We start from the raw sequence: 26,351 nt of genomic DNA on the forward strand, positions 1-26,351 counted from the left end.
ATATGCACTTGGAGAGGCAAGGACAGATTAGGGATAGTCAGCATGTCTTTGTACAGAGGAAATGGAGTCTCACAAACTTAACTGAGTTTTTTTTTGAAGACGTAACCAAACAGATTGATGAGGGCAGAGTGGCTGACATTGTCTACTTGGGCTTTACTAAAGCCTTTGACAAGGTTTTGCTTGGTAAACTGATTAGTAAAGTTAAATAACATGGGATTCAGGGAGAGCTTGTCAACTGGATACAAAATCGGCTTGACTGTAGGAGACAGAGGGTGATACTGGTGGAGAATTTTTTTTTGGACTGGAGGCCTGTGACCAGCAATGTTCTACAGGGATCGTTGCTGGATCCACTGTTGTTTGGCATCATTTCTATAAATTACTTGGACGAGAATTTAGGAGAAATAGTTAGCAGGTTTACAGATGATATTGAGATTGGTGGTATAGTCAACAGTGAAAAAGGTAATTTAAGATTACAAAATGAATCTTGATCAATTGGGCCAATGGGGTGAGTATAGCAGAGGGAATTTAGTTTGGTAAAGCAAACAAGAACAGAGCTTATACGGTCAATGGCAGGGCGCCAGGAGTGTTGTCGAATAGAGAACTAGCGGTTCAGGTACATATTTCTTTGAAAGGTGCATCACAGGTAGACAAAATGGTTAAGATATTTAGCATGCTTGCCTTCATTGCTCAGACCTTTGAGCATAGGAGTTGGTACATCACGTTGTGTTTGTACAGGATATTTGACAGGCCACTTTTGGAGTACTATTTACAGTTCTGGTCATTCTGTTGCAGGAAGATATGATTAAATTGGAGAGGGTTCAGAAAAAAATTTACCAGGATGTTGCTGGGAATGGAGAGGATGAGTTATAAGGAGTATCTGGGACTCTCCCTCCTTCCCCCTCAATGCCAGCCAAGTGTTATAGTGGGAAAGCATATTGGGTACAGTAACAATAGCACAATACGACTTAAGGCACCTATGGAAAAGGATAAAGTTGGCCAGGAAACAGAAGGTCCCAAACTTTGGGAAGTGACTTTATTATGTCAAGACAGATGTAGATAAAGTGGAGTGGGAGCAGCAACTTTAAAGAAAAAGTACAGAGCACTGGGGGGGGGGGGGGGGGGGGGGTCATTCAAAAAAGGAATGAGAGACACTGCAGGGCCAACATGGTCCCATAAAGGTGAAGAGTGGGACAACAAGTCCAGGGAATCCAGAAGGTTGAGAAATGTCAGGATTAGTGAAGGAATAAAGGGAAGCCAATGGTAAACACAGAAGGCTCAAAAAGTGGAAGCCCTAGGCACCTCTGGGAAGTACAGCAGGTTGCTTTAAAAAAGAAATTAGGAGAGTAACGAGGGGGAATGAGTAAACTCTGGCAGGTAAAATAAAGGCAAATTCAAAAGATGTTTTACATGTATACGAGGAGCAAAAGTCTATCATTAATGGTAAGGAAACTTGTGAAGATATTCAGAGGGACATAATTAATCACTACTTGAAGAGGCAAGGATGAATTTTGGATAATCAGCATGGTTCCATCAGGGAGAGATCACGTCCCACAGGTCTGACTCAATTTTAAAGATACAACTACATGTGTAAATGCAGGTAATGCAGATGCTGTAGTCCACATGGACTTCAGTAAGGTGTTTGACAAAGTTTGAAGGGAAGGCAGGTCCAGAAGACAGATAGCCCATGGAATCGGGGGAAGAGGGGGGCAACTGGGCAAATTGGATCCAAAATTGGCTTACCAGCAGGAAGCAAAGGGTGATGGCTGATGTTTCTGTAACTGGAAGCCTATACAGTAGTGTATTGCATGTTTCTGTGCAGTTTGCAGTGCACATTAATGATCTAGACGCAAATGCAATAGGTTTTATTGGTAAATTCACAGACAACAGTAAGTAGCAAGGAGGAAAGCCTTAGTCTAGAGATTGAGAGAGACTGGACAGTCAGATGGTAGAAAAATGGCACACTTGAAAGAAGTGTGAGGTAATGCATTTTGGAAAGATTGGCAAGGTAAGGTAGCAGGCAATGAATGGTGGGACCTTGGGAGAAAGAGGATCAGAGGGATCTTGGTCCACATGACCATAGAACTTTGAAGGCAACAGGACAACTGGACAAGGTAGTGAAGGCAGCATATGGGAATTTGCCTTTATTATACAAGCGCAGGTGTGTTACGATGGAGCTGTATGAGATTAGTTAGGCCACAGCTGAAGTATTTGTGCAGTTCTGGTCGTCACACAACAGTGACAGTGTATAGAAGAGATTCACCAGAATGTTGCGTGAACTGTTTCAGCTATGAAAAAAGACCAGACGGACTTGGGTTACTTTCCTTACAGCATAACAAGCTTAGGGGAACTTGATTGCGATCTACAAAATTTACAAGGGTAGATAGGGTACATATGAAGAAACCTCTCTTCTTAGCAAAATAGTCAATAATAAAGAGGCATAGACTTAAGGTAAGAGTTAGGATGATTTGAGAGGATTTTAAACAAAAATGTTCACTGTCTGAAAGTGCAACATAAGCAGAAACCATCACATCTAAGTATTTAGATAAACACTTCAAATGCTATCATATACAAGCCTATGGGACAATCGCTGGAAAGAGGTTAGAGTTGATAGATGCTTGATAACTGGAGCAGACACTACAGGTCAAGAACACTTTTTCATGCTGTTTAATTCAATCACTCAATAATTTACCTTAAAAAGCATTTTCAAACCTGTGATGCCTATTACCTAGATGGACAAGGGCAGCACATGTATGTTGCACACCACCATCTGCACATTTCCATTTACACAAACCATATACCATCCAGACTTGGAACTGGATCACTGCTCCTTCACTGTCACTGGATCCAAATCTTAGATTGAAAGTTCAGCTAGGAAGGGAGTTCCAACTACACGACAAACGGCAGCAGTTCAAGGCAGCAGCTCATCAGCACCTTCTCAAAAGAAATTACATTTGGGCAATAAACATTAACCTAGCCAGCAAGATCTGGAATATGGTTTAAATATGCAGCTTCTACAAATTTCTTTCACAGGATGCCTCCTGCAATAGAAATTTTTAAAAATTGGGGACTTAACCCTAACCTCAGATCTCAAATATGCAATCTAGACTACACTACAGCACATTAAAGTGTTGAATTGTTATGGGATCATTTACAAAAAGGCATAAGGCATTAACTTCAGATTTAGGAATTAAAAACCATACAATATTATAACGTGAAGCATGGCACCCATCAAATGGCCAGGGCAAAATCATACCTCATCTAATACCACAAATAAGCTTCATTCAGTTGTTAAGATCACTGCTGATACCAAGGTCTTTCTACACATAAAAGTTCTAGCAATATAATCTCTTGTCTATTGCAACTTTTAATCATGTCACCATTGGGAATACAGCCTGGGCCCAAAACTATGAAGTTTCATCCTAAAACCTCTCCACCTCCGCCTTCACTTTTAAGGCACTCCTTAAAATCTCCTTTTTGACCAAGATTTTGGGCACTGGTCCTAATAGCTACATCCGTGGCTTGGTACATTTATTTCACGCTGCTGTGAAACACAATTTATTACATATACTGAGACATTCAACTGGCTTGTTAAAGGGACACTACAAATTAAAGTTGTTGCTGCAGACTAGCATATTAAAGTTATTGACTGCAGATGAAAAATTTCAAGATGCCTGAAAATGTGGAGGAGGGAGATTCGTTTGAAGTATTCAAGAAGACATTGGATGATTACTTGGGTAGAAAAGGTGTTCATGGATATGGGAAAAAGGCAGGAGATTGATACTAGAATTAATTCAACCATGATAGGCCAACGGCCTCCATCTGTGCTGAACAATTCTGTGGTCCTATGATGTAATTATATATAAAGTTCAGAAGTCACAATACCAGGTTATGGTCCAACAGGTTTATTTGAAATTGCAAGGTTTTGCAGGACTGCTCCTTTGTCAATTAACGAAGGAGCAGCACTATGAAAGCTTGCGATTTCAAATAAACCTGTGGGACCATAACTTGGTATCATGTAACTTCTGACCTTGTCCACCCTAGTCAAACACCGGCATCTGCACATAATAATTATATATAGACAGTTACTTACTATTCAGCGCCATTAACTAGAAACAACAGGGAACAAATAGTCTAAAGTCAGCCAGAGAACAACATATTACGAGTGATTAAGGATTGTTTAACCGTAGGAAAAATAAAACTCTCATTGATCTCACCCAATGGAAAATACATGTGCGGACCAGAAATAAAATGATCAGCAGATTCAGCTCTGACTGTCCCATAATAAATAAAAAGTTCAGTAGCATTTACTCTCCACACTCAGATCTGTCAAATGAACACTTACATGCGGGACCTGTAGGTGCCCAAAATACTAACAAGAGTCAACAACTTAGAAGGGCAAAAAAAAGTGGCAAACAAAGAAACGTATGTGCAACATAGAGGGGATGGCAGGTGTTCTGGAAGGAGGATGCAAAAGATTGTAAAACAAAAAAACTCTCATCAAATGCAGCAATACTGATAAGAAACAGTGAATTGGTGGGGGAAGGATACTGCTGTGGAGGTTTATCACCAGCAGATTTTTATATAAGCAGCCTCCAGTTTTGAAGTGAGCTGTTTGCAAATTTCTGAAAAACAAGCTATTTCACAGAGCAAGGCAAACCAGATTCATATTATGATTCCATTCTCAACACCTCACTGGTAGGTGTAATTGTGGACAGGTAAAGAGAAGTTAGATGCAATCGTTATATTGCATTTGTTTTGACTTTCCCTCACTCCACCACATTGAAGCAATTTCTTCCGGATCAGAAACAATTGCAAACGGACCGTTGTAACTACTTAGGTTTGTTGCTGGAGGTGCTCCTAGAAGACTTTCTTCTGTCATCAAGGGGGATGCAATGGCATAGTGGCAACATCATTAATCCTGAACCACTGGATAGCGTTCTGGGAATACAAGTTCAAATGCCAAAACAGGAGACAGTGAGATCTGCATTCAATAAAAATCTGGAATACAAACATGCTTCATAGGAGGGGAAAGAAAGGGGCAGCAGTTTCTGAAATATGGTGTAAGTGTGCTGGAACAGGACCTTCATAATGAGGGAACCTGAGAAAGGCAGTCACAATGGGGGAAAAACAACTGACAAAGAGGGAGGCACAATACAGAAAAATAAAAACCACCAACACTGCCAGTTTCCCTGCTTCTGTTGGTCAGAGCCAAATGTGTGACATCACGGAAAAACAGGTAGGTATTTGGTGGGTTTTTCTTCAGTATGTCTCAATTGGCCAAGTCTTAAATTATTACAGGAGACATTGCAGCAGTTAAGAAATACAGTTAAAATACTTAATATCCAAATTAATAAAATAAGTAGAACAGCGGCGGCTGGATGGGCAATGCACTGCTGCTGTAGTATGCAGAGCAATTGGGTGTAAGTACAATGTACGGTGATCACAGTTGCAGCAAGCGTCAGCTACTCGAGGAGTCTAATCAGCACATTGACAGGACAATCAGTTGGGTAGGAGTAACACTGAAAACAAATTTGCAGAGAGCAGAGATTCTTTTGTAGAACAAACCTGTGAGCAGGTTTTTTTGTTACATCTAGTAATAAATGATGTGATAGGATTAATAAGAGATCTCATAGTTAGGGATCCTCTAAGGGTAGTGACCACAATATGGCAGAATTTCAAATGCAATTTGAGAGAGGGTGAAATAACTGCAGAGGGGTCAGGTCCTGTCATCAAATCACTATTTATTTACTGGGTGCAGAGTACACTGGTTTTGGCCAGCCAGGAGTCAGTCCTCAACTAAGGAGATTCCAATCTCCTGGTTAGACTGGTCAACCAAGGCTTTCCTGATTAGGGCTGTTAATGTAGACCAATCAAGAACCTAGTCATAAACGAGATCCACATGGTCCCAATCACTACGTCCCTCCCCCACCAAGTTTAGAGATGTGGCCCCGATCTTTCACTTGTAGCTCCTCTTGCAAAGTTTTCTCCCCAGGTCTGGATCCGTTCTTGGACACAGACAGCTTGTACAGGACTGTGGCTTATCTCTTCCATCCAGAATGTCTCAGGAGAGATTCCTCCTCCACTTCCAGCAGCAACGGTATTGAGGCTACATCCACTTTAGACCCTGAGACGGAGAGGGAGCACTTGGAGGCGTCTGGATGTTCTGAAGGTCCATGTATGTTTTGCTCCTGCCCCATTTATGAGGTAACTACTCAGGTGATCCACGTATTTGTTCTGGACTGTATCACCTACCCAAACTTCCTGAGTCACAAGACTCGACCTCGCATCAACCTCACCTCGCACCATTCAGGGCTATTTCCATGGTACCGGCACCAAACTTCACCGCCTGAACTAAACTGTCTCTTGCTTAGAGCTGGCATTTGGCCGGCACCAACGTTCCTGCTGCTGTTTCATCCTCTCCCCAGGTCTGGAAATATCAGTTTCAACTTGGTGCACAGTCTTCTTCACATCAATTCCGCTGGAGCTATCCCTGTTGTTGCATATGGGGTAGTCCTATCATTGAACAGGAACCAGGACAGTTTGGTATCAACTAACGCTGTAGGCTGCTTCCTTGAGACTGCCTTCAACATTTGGACCAGTCTTTCCATGAGACCACCGGACAGTGGGCAGCATGGAGCTGTCCTTATGTGCCAAATGCCATTTGACTTTAGGAAGTATTCAAATTCCCTGGTCAATGACGTCCCATTGTCCATGGCCAATACTTCCCGGAGTCCATGTAGCATGCATGATGATCGCAGCTTCTAAATCATTATCCAGGTTTGCCGAACAAACCTTATGCATGTCCAACCACTTTGAATGGACATCCACAATGACCAGAAACATTGAGCCCACAAACAGGACCGGTGTAGTCAACATGCAACCGACTGCAGGGCTGGCCCATCAATGTGGGGGTGCTGTCGGTGGCAAGTTTTGTCCTTGCTGGCACTCTGGGCACTGTCCCATCAATGCAGCTATGTCAGGATCCAACTCTGGCCACCAGACATTGCTTCTTGCTACTATCTTTATCTTTGAAACCCCTAGATGAATCTGGTGGAACTCAGACGGTACCTGGCAGTGACCTTTACTCAGGACAATCATGCTTGCTGCCCACAACTAATATGCCATCCTCTACAGTGACCTAGTCTCACCAAGTTCAAAAAGGTTTCAATCCTTATTGCAATGTCACTTCTGTTTTCCCCAATTACCACAAGATGTTTCAGTTTTGCATACCAGCAGCAATTACAACAGTACACCAGCCCAGATCCTGAAAAGTGTTTAGCCACTTGGCTGAGGCTCGACTTTGTTGTGGCGTTCTGCTGCGGGGTGGCCGAGAGTCCCTCTGCTCAGGCATGCCCTGCATGAGCCTCTGCAATTGCCTACACTCAATGATGTTCCCAGCTCAGTAGGGCAAGTAAGGGAGTCTACTCCCATTGGGATGCTCTGTAGCTCCCATGCTCCACTGGCCACAGTTCCTGTCTAGTAGCTCCCATGCTCCACTGGCCACAGTTCCTGTCTAAAGTCCAGTCAGGCTTCAGCTAGTAGGCACTTCTGCATAGTTACATTACTCCCACATACTAAACGGTCTCTCAGCATTATTCAGGGTTCACCCAAAATTACTTGCCTCTTCCAGCCATCATAACCTAGTCAAAAATCATGATACGGATTCCCCCGGTTCTCTGACAGCCGGACAAAGCCAACAGCATCTCAGGGTCAGAGATGATTTGGGGTTGTAACCTAAACCAACTCTGTCAACTTTTGGAAGGTTTTGGCGTCTGGTGCCTCTGGGAAAGTTAAGCTCCTTAGAACAGAAAATGCTGCTGGTCTACACGCAGTAAGGAAGACTACTCATTGCTTTTCATCTGCCGCAATGTCATTTGACTGGGAAAAATATCACATTCATTCCACGTACTGGGCCCAGTCTTCGACAGCAAAATAAAATGAGTCAAACTTCCCAAATAGAGGCACGATTCCAGAAATGCTTATCCCAACTCCAAAATGACAGTTGCAAGCAAATTTCTTCAGGCACGTCTTGCTTTCTTTCATTACCACTGAAATAATTCGCAGAGGCCAGGTCCCATCACCAAGTCATTCTTTACCTTCTCAGCATACAGTACATTGGCTATGGCCAGCCAGCTTGGAGTCAGTCCTCAAATGAGGAGATTCTAATCTCCTGATTTTTTTTTGTATTGTGTATGCAAGCGTGACACAGTGAAAAAACAAACCAGGTGTGCAAAAAACTTTATTAACATACAACCCCTGGAAAAACACCCACGTGACAAAAGCATCAGTGTCAAGCAGAGCCCCTATAGGGACAATGCCTTTATGGGGTGGGAAAAAAAGTGACTGGGAGAGTAAGGATCAAATCTATCCTGGTTATATTGGTCAGCCAAGGCCTTCTCGATTGGCGCAGCTTAACAACACCAATCAAGAAATTTCTAAGTCAATGGATCCAACTGGTCCCAATCACTACAAAGATCTTCAAACTGGTGTCTTCAACTGAGATAAGGGGAATTGCAGGGGCATGAAAAAAGAATTATCTAAAGTAGGCTGAGAAAATAGACTTGGAGAAAGGTAAATAGATGAGCAATGGCAGCAAAAAATTATTCTGGCCAAAAAGGAAGGAATCAATGAAAAGAATGAACCACACTGGCTAACACACAGACGACAGGATTACTTAAGCCTCCTTCAGTTTAGAAAGAAATAATTAGCAGAGGGCCACAAGGATCAGTCACAGGGCCACAAGGATCAGTCACAGGGCCACAAGGATCAGTCACAGGGCCACAAGGATCAGTCACAGGGCCACAAGGATCAGTCACAGGGCCACAAGGATCAGTCACAGGGCCACAAGGATCAGTCACAGGGCCACAAGGATCAGTCACAGGGCCACAAGGATCAGTCACAGGGCCACAAGGATCAGTCACAGGGCCACAAGGATCAGTCACAGGGCCACAAGGATCAGTCACAGGGCCACAAGTTATTTACTACCTGTGTTCATGACTTAGAGGGGACGTAGTGCAATGTTTTCACATTTGCTGAAGTTACAAAAAAAAAGGACAGGTGGGAGAGTATGTTGAGATGAGGACATATAGAATCCACAAGATGATACTGGTGGAAGAATCATAAGATAGACTATTATTGAACTGAGCATAGTCTCCAACAAAAAAAAGCAGAGGAATCAAAGTGCACAAATGCATGACACAAAAGGATAGCATGCAGGGTGCAGCAAAGGAATTTTGGTCATTATTGTTAGGTCGTTGGGAGTTCAAAAAGAGAAGTCTCGTCACATTTGCAACTGATTTGGTGAGTCCACACCTGCAGTACAGTCCACAAGTTGGTTTCCTATATTTAGGAAATAATATATTGGCATTAAAAACAGTTCAAAGGAAATTCACAAGTCTGATTCCTGGGATGAAGTGGTTGACTTATCAAGAATAGCTAAGCAGGTTAGACCTTCATTCACTAAAATTTAGAAAAACGAGGTGAGATCTAATTGAAACTTGCAAAATTCTGAGGCAACTTGACAGAGTAGATGTTGAGAAGATGTCTTCACTAGTGGAGGAATCTCAAAGTTACAGAAGAAGGGGCACTCATTTAAAACAGAGTCGCAAAGGAACTTCTTCTCCCAAAGGATAATGAATGCCTGAAATTTTATACCCAGATTTGTGGAGTCTGGAGGAATAGAAGTATTTAGTGTTAGGTAGATTTTTGAAAAAGCAGCGAGCTGAGGGCTGAGATGCGAGCACAAAAGAAAAGTTATTGGCATGTGGGGCAGATCAGCCATGACCACTTCTTGAATAGCAGGGTAGATTTGAGGGGTCAAATGGCTGCTGCTCCTACTACTTTTGTTCTTATGTTCTAATGGTGAACTTAAAACCAGTTGGTTCACGAAGGTCCTTTAGAAAGAAAATATACCTTCCTACATAGTTTGGGTGACATGCAACTTTACAGTCTTTGCAATGTGCTCAAATCTTAAATGCCATTTAACTGCAGCAGTGACTTAGTTAAAAGTGATTCTGAAAGATAGGACTTATATGTATTTGGAGATACAAGAAATGACGAGGGGTAGTCAGCAATGGAAATTGTGTCTCTCCAACTTGATTAAGTTTTTTGAGGAAATAACCACGATTGATGAGGGCAGAGGGAGTCATTGTTTACTCGGACTTTACTAAAGCCTTTGACAAGGTTCCGTATGGCAGACTAATTAATAAAGTTAGATCACATGGGATTCAGGGTGAGCTTGCCAAGTGGATAGAAAATTGATCTAATGGCAGGAGACAGAGTGGTGAAGGTGAGTTGTCTTTCAGACTGGAGGCTTGTGACTAACAGTGTCCCACAAGGATCGGCTCTGGGTTCACTTTTGTCTGTCACTTATATAAACGATTTAGAGGAGAGTATAGAAGGCATGGCTAGTAAGTTTGCAGATGACACCAAAATTGGTGGTGCAGTGGACAGTGAAGGTTATCTAAGATTAAAAAGATTTTGATCAATTGGGTACTTGGGCTGAAGAGTGGCAGGTGGAGTTTAATTTGGATAAATGCAAGGTATTGCATTTTGGAAGTGTAAGACTTATACAATAAAAAGCAGTAGAACAGAGACCTAGGGGTTTAGATACATAATTCTTTTAAGTTTGTGTCACGTATAGATAGTGTGGCTAAGAAGGTATTTAGCATGCTTGCCTTCATGTGAATATAAGAGTTGAGATGTTATGTTCAGGTTATACAAGACACTGGGACTGCCTCTTGTGGAGTGCTGCGTCCAGTTCTTTTTGCCTTGTCATAGGAAGGATATTATAAAGTTGGAGAGGGTTACAAAGAGACTTACCAGTATGTTGCTGGGAATGGAGGTTTTGAATTACAAGGAGAGGCTGGATAGGCTGGGACCTCTTCTCACTGATACATAGAAGGCTGAGGAGCGACCTGAGAGGTTTATAAAGTCATGACAGGCATAGATAAAATGAATCGCAGGGGCCTTTTCCCTAGAGTTGGTTATTTCAAGACTAGGGGACATATTTTTAAGATGAGAGGAGAATGATTTAAAAAGACATGAGGGACAATTTTTTTTGTTACATAGTAGTCCATGTGGGGAAGGACCTTCCAGCAGAAGTGGAGGATGCCGGTACAGTTATAACATTTAAAAGATATTTGAAGTAGTACATGAATTAGTAGTGTCTGGAGCAACATGAGCCACGTGCAAGAAAGCGGGACTAGTTAAATTTGGGATTATGGTCAGTACGGAATGGTCGAACCAAAGGGTCTGTTTCTCTGCTGTACGTTCTATGCTCTCTAGCCAAATTCAGGATAGATAAGTGTTGCCTAGTATGGCAACACCCAAGTCTTATGAATATATTTTTAAGAAACACCATATTTCGCTCCTGCACAGTCCTTTCCTTTGTTTTTTTTTTACCCTTTCCCATCTAAAAATCCATTACATTTCTTACATTTTCAGCTCTGGTGGTTTGAGGCTGTTTTTTCATTCTCACTTATAAAGGACAGCATTAATTTCCTAGACTTTGCAGCATTTAAAAAAAGACTTTTTTTAAAATGCAAAATATCCTACACAAAACTTCCACGAATGAAAGGCCATCTCAGAAACATATATTTTACAGACTGGTGGGGTCACAGCTAATGAATTCTATCACATATGCACAAAGGTGGAACATCTCAAGCAGGAAAATACAATCCTACTTTATGCCTTGGGTCTCAGTCTCAGATTTAAAATTAACAACTGACAGCATTTATTACAGTACAATCTGCCACATATTTTCCATTCCAGTAGTTCCTGAACTTTACACAGCCCTCAATTTCAAATACAGACTACGAACAAGAGACAAAACTAAGCTGTTCAGCCCTTCAAGATCACTCCATTTCAAGATCTGTCTATATTTCAAATTCCATATTTCCATCTCTTCTCAAGAATCTACTTCCGCCTTAAGAATATTCAGAGATCTCCTCCATATGCAAAATGTTCCACAGCAATACAACCCTTAAAAGAAAGAAAAATTCTCTCACTTCTGCCCTAAAAAGGTGACCTCAATTTTTAGGGTGTCCACCAGTTCTGGATCAGCCACAAAGTAAACGTACTTCCATATCCGTGTCAAAACTTTTCATGATCATTTAAAACTTCAGCCAAAACAGCCCTTGTTCTTTCGAACAACGACGAAAGCAAGCCTGACTCATCCAACCTTTGTTCATAAAACAACTTGCTCATTCTAGGTATCAACTGAGTCGAGCAGCTCCAAACATCCTCCCTTAACTAAGAGGGGGCCAAAACTATATACAGCTTTCAAGGTATTATCTCACGAATGCCTTGTAAACTGGTGCATAACATCCTTAGTCTTAACTGTTCATTTCCTATTGTAATAAATGGAAACATCCCTTTAACCTTTCTGATTATGTGCTGCACCCACCACACTAACTTCTAATGCCTCATGCACTAGAATACCTAGACCCCCTGCATCTCAAAATTCTGCAGTCATCTCAGTTTAACTAAAACTCTTTTTAAAAATAAATCTTACTGCCAAACTGAACAACTTCACACTTTCTCACAATCTAGATTTTTGCAAAATCATTTAACATTTATTGTTTTATCTTCACATCATTCTTTCAGGCCCATCTTTATGCCATCTGCAAATTTAGTAACCCCTTCATCTACATCATTGATATATATTGTAAGCAGCTGAGGGTGCACCAGAGACTCCTGCAGGACCCCATTCATCACATTCTGCAACTGTGAAAAAGATCCACTTGCACGGTAGCACAGTGGTTAGCACTGCTGCTTCACAGCGCCAGGACCTAGGCCAGTCCAAAGTGCAGGTTAGGCAGAATGGCCATGTTAAATTGCCATAGTATTCAGGAAGGTGTAGATTAGGTGGGTTATAGGGGGATGGGTCTGGGTGGGAAGCTCAGATTCAGCGTGGACTTGTTGGGTCAAAAGAGCCTGTTTCCACTCTATAGTGATTCTATGGTATGACATACACGATTTAGTTTCCAATTAGCCATCTTCTAAGCACGCTGGTACGTTACCCCCATTCCCACTTTGCGCAATATGAGAAGTCTTATCAAGTGTCTTCCAGAAATCAAAAGTACATTACATCAACAGGCTTGCCTTTATACAAGGCACACATTATTCTTTCAAGAGGACTTCAATAAATTGGGTCAACATGATTTTCCTTTGAATAAACCATACTGACTCTTCCCAATTACCTCAAGTTTTTTTCCAATTGCCCAGTTATAACCTCCTTAAGTGATGGATTTTAACACCATCCTCACAACTGGCATCAAGCTAACTCGCCTATAATTTCCTGCCTCCATCCCTTTCTGATGGGGGGGGGGGGGGATTGTTATATTTGTTACTTACCAGACTAAATGGATCTTTTCCAGAATCTAATGAAGCACTGGAAAATTGACAACACTATCGACTACATTAGCCACTCTTAATCCAAGGATAAAGTTCATCAGACCTGACGACTTGACTTAACCTCACAGCTCCATCAGTTTGTTCAGTGCTGGTTCCTTAGTGACGATAATTTCGCCATGATCTTCTTTGTTCAACCTCCAGATTCACAAATATTACCAATATTTTTTAAAAATCCATCATTCACAGTAAAGAGAAAAGCAAACTATTGATTCATTTTATTCATCATTTCTTTACAACCTATTAAGTCTCCAAGCTCACCTTCCAGACAACCAACATCCCTTTAATTACATTTTATTTCCCCCCTTTTCAACATACCTATGGATTCATTTGCAAGCAATTCTTTACCTCAAATTCTTGGATACCAGTCAGCAGCGAATCATTCATTGTGAAATTTAAAATTATTCCTACACCTCCTGCAGCCTCCTTCTGTCCTCTCAGAAGCACCCCTCACCATTTCCATCCATCCCCTTCACAAGGGCAGGTTTTCTTCAATCTATCACCCCAGGGAGTAAGCTTTCACAGACATTTTGGGTACATTTGTGTGTTTCTTCGTATTTTGAGCAATGATTAAAAATTAGAGGATACAGTTCATTGATTTGGTGTTTTATTGGGAATTCTGTTGAACTTTTAGAATGGGTTGGATTGTCTCGACAATTATTGTGAAATGTGTCACTGAGGTCAAAACGTGAGTAGACTTTCCAGAACAAGTTGTTAGACATGGATTGACCTGAAGCCTCCTTAGACAGAAGTTTCTAAGAAAAATAAGTCTTAAAAAAGAGCAGAAGCACTGAATTGACAAAAATATTCCAGACTCAACAGGCTAAATGGCCTACTTTTGCTCCTACATCTTATAGTCTTATAATCTAAGTCACATGCTTTCGGACTAGGAAAAATTGCTATCCTTTTTATCATATTAGGTTCAAACTCTAAAAACTCACTTCCCAAATTTTCTCCCACTATTACTGCATGTTGAGTGTTGAGAAATGAGACAGAAGTGGGAAGGGAGAAGGTCAATGTCACTGGGGACAGAGATGATGTCTGGCAAGTAGCAGTGAGGTGCTCAGCTCCACAGCAGCCATTGCTTTCCCAGAGCTCATGGCCCTACTTTTTCAGCTTTAAAAAAATTAATTCATGGGATCAGAGCATTGTTGGCTTAGCCAATATTTTTTGTCCATCCCTACTTATCCTTAGATAGTGCTCTCTTGCTGCATCCTTGAACTGCTGTAATGTGAGTAGCCCACAATGCCATTAGGGAGGAAGTTGCAGGATTTTGAGTCAATGATCTATTTCCAAGTCAATGATCTCTAAGTCATTGCTATAAATTGTAAGAAGCTGAGGGTCTACCACAGATCCCTGTATAACCCCTGTCACATCCTGCCAGTCATTTATGCATATATTTATTTCCAACCAGCCAATCATCTTTGCAATGCTAGTGCTTTACCCGTCACCCACTTTGCACAATGTGGAATCTCATCAAATGTCTTCAGTCACTCCACCGCAATATTCGGTATGTACTGCTGCTACTAACAAGATGCACCACAGATATTAACCAAAAAAACCATTTGACAGCACCTTCCAACCCCACGAATGCTTCCATCTAGAAGGAGGGCAGCATATACATGGGAACATCACCAAAACGTTTCCCTTCAAGTTCCCCTCCAAACCTCTCACCATCCTGACTTGGAAATATATCACCGGTCCTTCAGGGATACTAGGTCAAAATCCTGTAATTCCCTCCCTAGAGGCATTGTGGGTCATCCGATAGCACTTGAAATGGTTCAAAGCAGCAACGCAACACCACCTTCTGAAGGAGTGATTAGTGATGGGCAGTAAGTACTAGGCCAGCCGGCGACAGCCACATCCCACAAGTCAATAATAATGTAAAGAAAGCTTATTTGGGGTTATTCCAGTGGTCAAGTGGATTTATCCAAAATATGCCTCAGATTTCCAGAGGAGCATCATTCCAGGGTTAATCCCCGATTTGTACTAATTCAAGTAGATCTCTGGTAGGAATGAAAGAGAGCCCTTGACTAGGAAATGGAAAACTGGTCCAAAGCCCTGGTGTTGGAAATGCAAATATGGACACAGGCTGAAGGCTTCAGCTGTAGTTGTTGAACTTCACCAACAAATCCAAATAGCGTCAACTTCAGGAGGAACAGGAATCATGTGTTTGAACACTTTCCAGTAAGACCAAGAGATGGAACTGGCGAAAAACTGCACTGTTTTGTTTTAATGTTCAGCAATACGCAATGTCAGACATTGGTGGGCAGGACACAAAGTATTCATGCGATTGTAAATGAGCCAAATTGGATCCTGGATTGTGCCGTGCCTAGAATAAAATATGAATCACAAGTTGTGCAACTAAGCCCATCAGTACAGTGTACAATTCCATGCTATGTGACTGACTCTTCACTATCCGCTAAACTGGCCCAGCCCAGCAAGACAATAATTGCAAAAAAAACCCACAGTAACCAAGTGTAAACAATAAATGCATGTCTTGGCACCAACACTCAGAATGATTAATATATAATTCTGGTACCAAATAAAGACTACCATATTTGTAGAAAAAAAGTCTGACAATGCTATGACTTTGAGGTGTATTTTGTCCTGGCTTTTGTTTGAAGACAGGCTTTAAGACAGAGGTTCAAAGCTGTCTATTTGAATCCAATAAAGTAAACAGCTTGAGAGGTCTTGGGTTTTCTTTAAAAAATAATGTTGGAACAATAGAAACAGCCTGAATAGGTGGTGTCATGTTTCCCCAGAGCCAGGATTTTTGGTTTTACTTTTCCAGTAGCAGTTGCTGCTGTCATAACGCTGGGTTTGGGAGCTGCAGTACATTCTGTCCTTGTTACTCTGAGTTTTCTCTTGATATTTCTTACCCTCCTGGATTGCAGAATAGCATGTGAAACAATCAATTTTACTCCATGTGCCTTTGCCAAGGGTGTGTTAATGGGATGTTACTATATTGGAACAGTTGCTGTTTAGTAGTTAAATAATCTATTATTCCATTAAGTTTTCCCAATAGATACAAGTTATTCTGATTTAGATTAGATTAGATTAGATTAGATTCCCTACAGTGTGGAAACAAGCCCTTCGGCCCAACAAGTCCACACCGCCCCTTGGAGCATCCCACCCAGACCCATCCCCCTGAATACTACGGGAAATTTCCCATGGCCAATCCACCTAGTTTGCACATCTTTGGACTGTGGGAGGAAACCCACGCAGACACAGGGAGAATGTGCAAACTCCACACAGACAGTCACCCAAGGCTGGAATCGAACCCGGGTCCCTGGCGCTGTGAGGCTGCAGTGCTAACCACTGAGCCAATTTCTTCTTCCTTTTATTGTATTTTAATTATACTGTATGACTATAAAGTGTGTTTTACTTCAAGGCTGATAGCTTGACCAATCAAATTCATCGGGAACGCAACGCGTGGCATTTGCCTTTAAAATAAGAAAAAGTTTGAGCCTAGACAATCTAATTTAATATATTTTGAGGGGGCTTGGTCCGGTCCGTAACAATAGCAATGGACTTCTGGTCTGATACCCAGTATCAGACACCGCTGCTTCAAAGAGATACCACACAAGTCAATTTGCATACAAAGGAAGTCTCGGAGAAGATTCAAGATCCTTCAATGTGTGATGTTGAACAAGAACCTTGAGAAAGTTTTACTATAAGCCTAGGGACTGACAATGAAGGGCCAAAAAGGGAAGATGAGCAGAAGATGGGGTAAAAGCATTTTACGTCAATTAGACTAAATACTTCAAATGAATTCCCAGGGAGGCAATAAAGTCCAATAGGAACACAAATTTTTGAGGAGTCAGACATGCATTTAGTAAAATCAAGTAGATGATTACAGAGACTAAAAGTTTTTTTTGTATTGAACTTTGTCACCAGCCAAATGCTTCAAATTTTTCTTTGCGGATCTGTAAAACTTGGTAAGAGAAGAAAATACAACTATTTTGAGATCATTGTGATTCATCGATTATCTCCCAGCTTTACTGGGAGACTTACATTCAATGAGGCAGAAGATTAGCTTTCAAATTCCACGCAATCAGCCATTCATGTAAGATGACTTTTTTTTGGGGGGGGGTGGCAGTGCACGTGCATGTTTGTGTAGTGTTGGCTGGTAGAAAGATTTACAGTTACGTACCAACTTATCATATCTTAGACATACAGCAAAGCTCTGCAAATACAATGAATTACTTTACAGTGCAGGTCAGTTGTTGTACAGACAAATATGGCTGACAGTTTATCATAGCAAGATTCTACGAACAGCAGTGAAATAAATGCCACGGTTTCCTTTTGATCAAGTGAGGAATACTGGCTGGGGATCTCATTCTTTGCTTTGTACAATGCGGAGAGATCTTGAATATCCATTTAACCAGTGAACAACGGTCTGTGTGACAATCTCCTGTGTCAAGGATACACACAAGTCTGAACAGATTTGACAGAGATTGTTCTCCAGGCTAGAGAGCCCAGACCAAGGTCACAGTCAAAGGATGTGAGTTGAACATTTCAGACTGAGATTAGGAAAGATTTCTTTGCTCATATGGTCGTGAATTTCTCGAACTCTGACCAACAAGGCTGTAGATACCCAAAATATACTCCAGACTATCAATGGATTTTTGGATTTTGAGGTTTTAGGAAAGGTACAGTCAGAGTCAAGGACCAATTGTAATATTGAATGGCAGAGCTGACCCCTGAGCAATGCACTGAAATTATGCTGAAGCTCTGGAGTGGCAATTGAAACCTTAGCATTTTGACTCAGCAACAAGGATATTACAAATAGAGAAACTGATTTAGAGGATGGAATTACTTGATTTATCAATTTTCTTTAACCTCTTTAGGTATTTATCTACAAAACGCAATGCAAACAAACAAATTTAACCTCCAGCTTTTCCCCTGCGATATAAGAACAAGATAAAAAGCTGAAAGAAATTTGCAACGAAGCCCTGAATTTTTTAAAATCTATATTTTGTAAGCTCTAACAATGCTGCAGTATTTATCTGAAACAATAAATGTCTCAGTTATTGTTTATCTCAACACTACAAATTACGTCATAAGCCACAAAGGCAAAGAGCCTACCTTAGTCTACAAAGGCTATTATTCAGTTACTGGGAATGCACCAGACTATTTGAACTTCAGAAACTACTCCTGCCCTATCTTGCATATCATATTTTCACTTCCCCCAAGTCTGAGAAGTCAAAGAACTGAGAAAATGTACATTACTCTGATAATCATTGAGGAATTGAGGGAAGAGGGTGAAATTATAATGTAACAATCTATGACAGAGCATCTGGGTACAACAAATACATAGCATCAACTGTACTCCATACCCATCATTACAGCTCACCAAGTAGAATAGCAATCAATTGGCCACATCTTCAATTAAATTCAAAAAATCCAAGCCATCAAAACAGGGACAACTTTTTGTCTAATTTCTCATTTCTTTATCAGTTGATGCTCAGAACAAGCACTAGCAGAGTGTGATAGCAAGCTCTACAATCACTCTTCTGTCAAAGTGAAACCCCAATGTCCACAAACACAGTACTTCACAACAGAAGTCACAGAACAATGCCCTGTATTATGAAATTATGAATTATGAATGATTTTCCTCCATCTCAGTTCCAGAAGATGAAGGTTAAGTGTAACATTTCTAACCTTGTTCCTGTTGAAAAACATCTAAACAAACAAACTATCCTTTAGAAAAATTTGTATTAGTAATCAAAATATCCATGCACACTATTCTGAATACAGCCTAAAAACTCCGACAGGGACACCCTTACCATGAAGGTCTTGAGACACGCTTGCTGGCGCCTTGGCCCGTCATTAACCTGCATGAGAAGGGTTTCTGTGCAAATATCCGCAAACACTTTTGTACAAACACTGTTTTGGAAGGAAAAACATTTCAACAGGTTAGAACAGAAAATAAGACTATCAGAAACATATTTCAAATGAATGGTTTATTTGAACTAGTTATATTCTTGGACATCCATACGATTACAAACACTGAAGCCAAGTAGTCCAGGACCTTCCTTTCTCTTCCATATTACAATTACACATTCTCAACTCAGGGAAAACAGACAGTGTCAAGTAAGGATCCAAAAGAAAGCATACCATAGACAATGAGGAAAACTTATACTACTTTGCCCCAACAATATACCTCAATATCAACATTAGAAGAATGCCAGCCCACTGCACTTTTGTTTCACATCTATTCTATTTGCAACACCAGCCACCCTTACACAGTATCACTGAAACATCCAATATAGAACAGCCCCACCACCCAAGGGACAAATGTACAGGAGTTTAAGGAACTCAAACTTTTTTTGCAGAAGAAAATCTAATTCAAACAGCAATTTATTGCCGGACCACTACCCCTACAGCACTAAAAATTCATTGAAACAGAAGTCTTTTTCTGTATTTTCTTTGGCTTGCTACTACACCAGTTGGTGCTTAAAATAGTCTGTAATAGGCTATGTGAAAGTAACTCTTACAGACCCAAATACTGCACATTACTTGAATATATAAATTTTACCTGTGACAGTTTTCACGGGCGTCTACAGCCCAACAGATCTTCTCTTGTGACTACATATGGTGCAAAAATTCTGCAATATAAAGAAGAAAAAATTATTAACAAACTATACTTATAATTGTGTGGTAGTGCAGATCTCAAGTATTACTGGCTCATTTTTCAGGTAAGTGCATTGATCAATCAACTTATCTGGTTTAAAATTTAAACAAAGTTTGACAAATCACATCATCTAACTGGTGCAGAGTCCACTTGCTAACCAACAAGCACTTTCAATTTATACAGTACTAATGTGACATCTGTTTTACATTGGTTTCTGCAATTACCCTGGTGAGTGCAAGATCTAAAGCTTTGACAAAGTGTATTTTTCTTCAGCAATACTCAATTTTTTTTTATATACTTCAGTAGGTTTTCATCTGTGCAGGACAAGATTTCTCACCCAAAACCTTCAGATCCCGCAAAGCACTCCTTTTGGTGCCTTACCCAATTAGCCATGGTCGGCTGGTTGCTCAGTGGTTAGCACTGCTGCCTCGCAGTGCCAGGGACCCGGGTTCAATTCCACTCTGTTTCCTCCCACAGTCCAAAGATAAGCAGGTCAGGGGGACTGGACATGTTACATTGCCCATAGTGTCCACGGATGTGCGGGGTATGTGGATTAGCCATGGGAATGTAAGGTTCCAGGGATGGGGCAAGTCTGGGTAGGGCGCTCTTTGGAGGGTCAGTGTAGACTCAATGGGCCAAATGGCCTGCTTCTACACAGTAGGGATTCTACTCTTCTCACAATCCTCAATGTTACTCGAGGTGAGCAGGGAGATTACCTGAAAATAAAAGTTCAATGCACAGCTCAGCTTCGGTTGCTTTTTGCACTCCTAATTAAAGCTAGTTAGGAGGAAAACATCCTACTCCAAAGGCACTTTTTTGACACCTATTCCATTTGCAATACCAGCCACTATCAGTATCAGCGAAACATCCAATCAGAACAACCCCAACATCTAAGGGTCAAATGTCTGAGTACAAAACAGAAGAAGTGGTACCAATAATTTTCTTTAAAATTCACTTAAGGAATTCAAGTGGTATTGCAGAGGACCAAGTCACCCAATATCTACTTTAAACAGGATGAGTTTCTTGATCTGTATCAAACATTATTGCTTCCACTAGAACCAACATTTATAAAGTCTAACAGAAGGTGTGTTTTCCAAGACAGGATTTTTGCTTTATTTTGAGGAGGGGGAGAAAACAGATTTTCTTGAATACACACAACCCCAGGTTGTGAGACTGAGACACACACACACACACACACACCCCCCCATTGTCCATCCCGTCAAACCCCTTTCAAGGGGGGATGGGGAATGTCTCTAAGTGTCTTGTTAGAGGGGAAATTACTACCCAGAGAGGCATATTGAAATAACAGTGGTGGTTTGATTTTATTGTTCATACTTTAATCAAAATAACACCCCTTCATGCATCCAGCAATGAGCCTAACACTATTTCCCAAAGATTCAGATGAACATTTCAAATCCTTGCGAGTTACTTGTTCCATACTTGCATATAAAGAGACATAACATTTTCAATTTCACAAAAAGTATCAACACTACTTTTTCCAGATATTTACACTTTAAAATCTACAAGCAAAAGAGCACTTGTTTCAACTGATAGTTTAGAATGCATTCAAAGCAAAGCTATGAATTTCTGTTATCACGAGCAAACCTAATTTTGCTCATATGCACATTTAGACCACTAATAATGGTATTTCCCTTCAAAATGATTGCAACTACTCTCCTAAGTAATTTGTAAAGTGTTTCTGGGATGGTCCAAGAATTTGCATTGTGCTATATAAACACTACCTATCTATGCATGTAAAATATATAAATTAGGTGCAAGAATAGGCTGTTCAGCCCTCTAGTCTGCTCCATCATTCAATGAGATATGGACAATCTTGACAGTTCAACTTCACACTTCCACCTGTACATGAAAGAATCTCAACTATAAAAGGGAATTAAAGGCAAAAGGTGGATAACCTTTGAAGTGACTTTGGGGCACAGAATTCTAAAGACCAACCAATCTCTTATCCTTAAGCAATGTGCCACTGTTTTCTACTCTCCACCGGAGAAGGAGCTGTCCTTCTAGCATCCATCTTGTGGGGTCCACTTTGAACCTTATATGCACCAATGGATATAGGCCAGTCCATCCGATCTTCCTCCTAAAACTAACCTCACCCCCAAACCGAGCTCTCAGTCAAATGAATCAGCTGTGGACTGTTTCTCACAGATTTACATCCTATTAAATAAGGCAACCAGAACTGTATTCAGTACTCCAGATACGGCCTCACCAACACTTTACACAACTGTAGGAAAATATCACCATTTTATATTCCACTTGCCTCTTTCCACCTGATGCTTCTGCATACTAATCTTTCACAATTCATTTACCAGGACATCCAGATCTCTCTGTACTTCAGTTCTGCAACATTAAATACTGCAAACTAAATCTTCAATAATACAAGGTCCTGATAAATCACATTTACTCAGCTAAATAGTGTCTGCTGATGGTAATATATTCTGAAAACACTGACCTAATAGTTTGACATGCTTTATGAATAATCTTTTAATTGACCATCTCAAATTGTTCCCCACCAGCGACAGTCTTATCACATGCACTTTACAATGATGCTGCAAGGTTCAAAATGCTCTTTACAAGTTTGGAATGCTAAAATCCATACTTGGACAGAGTTCTTTCCACAGATCATCGTATGAAAATTTCCCACTCTCACTATCATACAACACTGTGATCCCAATGAAATACCATGTATATTTAAGCAAGCAACAGGGTTTAAAAATCAAAGCTTGAAGATTTAAAATCATGCTCTGAAATCATCTGTTTTGAAGAAAATCGAAATCCTATCATTCATTGCAGGGTCAGCAACACTAATTACATATAAAAGCAACAGTGGTTCAAGAATGTTTTTCCCACATTCATTGCCCAAATTATTCGGAATGTAATTATCAATCAGCCTCAATATTTACTTCATTCCAGTACCAGCACACCATGGCTGCAATCTGCAACATCCATAGGATACTATAGCAGCTTAATTTAGATAAACATGAAGAATTGCATTTTGGTAAGGCAAATCAGGGCAGGGCTTGTACACTTAATAGTAGGGTCCTGGAGAGTGTCGCCGAACAAAGACCTTGGAATACAGGTTCATAGTTCCTTGAAGTAGAGTCGCAGGCAGACAGAGTAGCGAATATGATGTTTGGTACACTTGCCTTAATTAGTCAGTGCATTGAGTATAGGAGCTGGGATATTATATTGCAGCTATACAGGGCATTGGTTAGGGCACTTCGGAAACAATGCATTCAATTCTAGTCTCCCTGCTATAGGAAAGATGTTGTTAAACTTGAGGGAGGTTCTGAAAAGATTCACAAGGATATTGCTGGGATTGGAGGGCCTGAGCCACAGGGAGAGGCTGTATACACTGCGATCATTTTCTCTGGAGTGCTGGAGGCTGATGGGTGACCTTAAAGAAGTTTATAAAAATCATAAGGGGCACGGATAGGGTGAATAGCCAAGGTCTTTTCCCCGCCTCAGCGTAGGGGAGTCCAAATCTAGAAGGCCTAGGGTTAAGGTGAGAGGGGAAATATTTAAAAGTAACCCAAGGGCAACTTTTTCATGCAGAGGATGGTGCATGTATAGAATGATTTCCCACATGCGGTGGAGGAGGCTAGTACAATGACAACATTTAAAAAGGCATCTGGATGGGTACATGAAAAATAAAGGTTTACAAGGGATACAGGCCAAATGCTGGCAAATGGGACTAGATTAATTTATGATATCTGGTCGGCATGACCAGAGGGGTCTGTAGCAACTTGCCAAACTTCTGTTTATAATACCACCAAAGCATACACACTACCTACAACCTAGCGCTTCCCTGGTGCAACCTGAAATTTTGGGTCACAAGCCCTGAAGCAGCAATGGCTACCATGGAGTTCTACCAAGTTATAACGCCTACTTTAACAGTTCTCATTAAGAGTTTGCTATAATTTCAAGCCTAAAAATGGATTCGCAGAGGCAAAAGGTTTGGGAAGCACCAACCCAAAGGGACAAGAACAATAGCGTGTTTGGGGACATGATAAGTCAAGTTCCACTGTAGTCAGTCACACCTTCAGCAAAGACTGCAGCATCAAAATTGCTAATCGTCATCTTTCAAGGACAACTATACATCAGTAGAAAGTAACTGCCTTGCTAGCAACACTCAAATCTAAGGAGTCAAATTTGAAAAAGTTTACATAATTATAACTACAAAATTAATTGAAATGTACAATTATTCCTCTGTCCAAAGTAAAACAAAACTACAATTAATTTTCAAGTAATTTGTTTGAAGTATTTTAAAGTGAACAGCTCGAATGGTTTGTCTACCTACTTCTAGTCTCCTACTTCTTTATTTCTGTTCTCATATCTATCTTGATCCCAGTACATTAAGATATCACATATAATAGTCCTCTGGAAATTAGGAAATTAAAAGTAGTATGTAACAAGTATCAGACAAGTAGGAGTGATTAAAAAAAAGGGGGCTTCATCACATTTTCACAGATAATAGGAATTGCAAATGCTAGAGAATCCGAGATAACAAGGTGTGGAGTGGGATGAACACAGCAGGCCAAGCAGCATCTTAGGAGCAGGAACGCTGACGTTTCAGGCCTAGACGCTTCTGATGAAGGGTCTAGGCCCGAAATATCAGCTTTCCTGCTTCTAAGATGCTGCCTGGCCAGCTGTCTTCATCACATTTTATTCACTTTCCCAAAATGCTATCCTTACCCACTTCCCATTAGATCATGTAGCCAGTTCTGTATCCTGATCTTAGCCACATTCTTTGGCAATGAGCATCAGCTGCTGATTTGTCACACGTACATAAAAATATGCTGCTCAACATCTGGCTTCTTGTCTTCATAACCCTATCCCTGATTTCAAGAATTGACTGTGAAGCAATGCTTACTTTCTTTATGTGGTTAATAACCTGATATATTTTATCTCTCTGACGACACCCAAGTCATTTATTGTAGAAGCTAAAGGGGTATGGATTATTATGATGGATAGGTGGTATGAGCAATAACTTTATTCACTCTGGAGACCACTTTTTTTTTAAGCCTATCATGAATCCCAGCCGATCCATTAAATCATCTAGAGAAGGCAAAAGACAAAAATCTCCCAAGAACGAAGATGATGCCCTGTGAATGCTCTTGAGTCCCAATTTACTCTTCAGCACATGCAAGGGATTACCTGCTACTGACTGAGCTAAATATTGCACATTCTGGACTGGAAGCCTCAACATAAGCATTTTATTCATGATTTTCACCAATGGCTCTGAAACAGGTCCTCTGACGTTTCATTTAGCAACAGGTAGTGTTTGGCTGAGCTTAAGGAAAAAGGCAGCAATTCAGTCTTGGCTCTTGATTGCGGTCCAATGAGCCGGGCTGAAAAGCGTATATGGCTGAACGTTGTGTGAGGACTGTACTGTTTCACAGTCAAGTAATCTGGCCATTTTCTCAAAGAATGGCCATTTGAGTTAAATACCAGATCCAACTTGATGCCAATGAAACAATACTGCAGCAGGTGAGGAGAAAAGAAGGTGGAATCTATATTAAAAAGAAAAGAATGACATGGAGCAACATAGGGGTGGTGTGCAAAGATCCTAGAAACAGAAGAGGGACAATATTAAGTGACAAATACATTTTGTTTTAATTACGACACTTAAGGGCAAACTTTAGACGGAATTTGTGCCCTTAAAGTAACCCCTAACATGATCACATTAAATGCAAAAATACTGCAACGTTAAAAGTACGAATATAAACAAACAGAATGTACAGTAAAATAAAGTCATATTTAAAAGCAAAACATTACACAATTATTGATGCAGACCATGTTTCAAACAGGTTGGCTCTCTCTTAGGGAATAAAAAGCGAAACTATTTTGTTTCACAAAATTGTACAGGTAAGGATCTGTTAACCAAGATTCCTCCTAAATATGGCTTCTGTTTCCACGCCCACATCCTCTGACACCACCTTAAGGGTACTTTTTAAAAATCCAATGTATATTCTCTTCATTCTGTTTTAACGCTCACCCATCTCGAGCGTGTGTCTCAACCAATGAGACAACGGTAAAACAGGACAAAAGACCTCTCCGTGAGTCGAAAGCCAGCAAATATTTGGAGGGGAAAACAACAAAACATAAACACATGAACATGCACACACAGTGGGAACTTGAAAAATGGCAATAAAATTCCGTCTCCCTCTCTCTGTAATAAAGCAGTTTTCGCTGGGTTCTGGGGTCCTGGTGAATGGTCACTCGCAGACATCGCCTCCCCAAAACACAACACTGCTTTGCATATGCTTAATTGCTGTCA

The 26,351-nt window shown here is 40.7% G+C and overlaps 1 protein-coding gene across 1 annotated transcript in view; it reads right to left on the reverse strand.

Moving 5' to 3' along the window:
• LOC125447124 (trinucleotide repeat-containing gene 6B protein-like) overlaps positions 1-26,088 on the reverse strand; it is a 156,577-nt gene extending 130,489 nt beyond the window's left edge. Inside the window, 3 exon segments of the mRNA XM_059640558.1 lie at positions 19,206-19,305; positions 19,958-20,027; positions 26,070-26,088. Of these exon segments, the coding sequence (XP_059496541.1) occupies positions 19,206-19,259 (54 nt within the window). The 5' untranslated portion in view covers positions 19,260-19,305; positions 19,958-20,027; positions 26,070-26,088.
• Between the last annotated feature and the right edge of the window lie 263 nt (positions 26,089-26,351).

This window comes from Stegostoma tigrinum, chromosome 38 (assembly GCF_030684315.1).
Source record: "Stegostoma tigrinum isolate sSteTig4 chromosome 38, sSteTig4.hap1, whole genome shotgun sequence".
In the NCBI taxonomy this organism is placed as follows: Eukaryota; Metazoa; Chordata; class Chondrichthyes; order Orectolobiformes; family Stegostomatidae; genus Stegostoma; species Stegostoma tigrinum.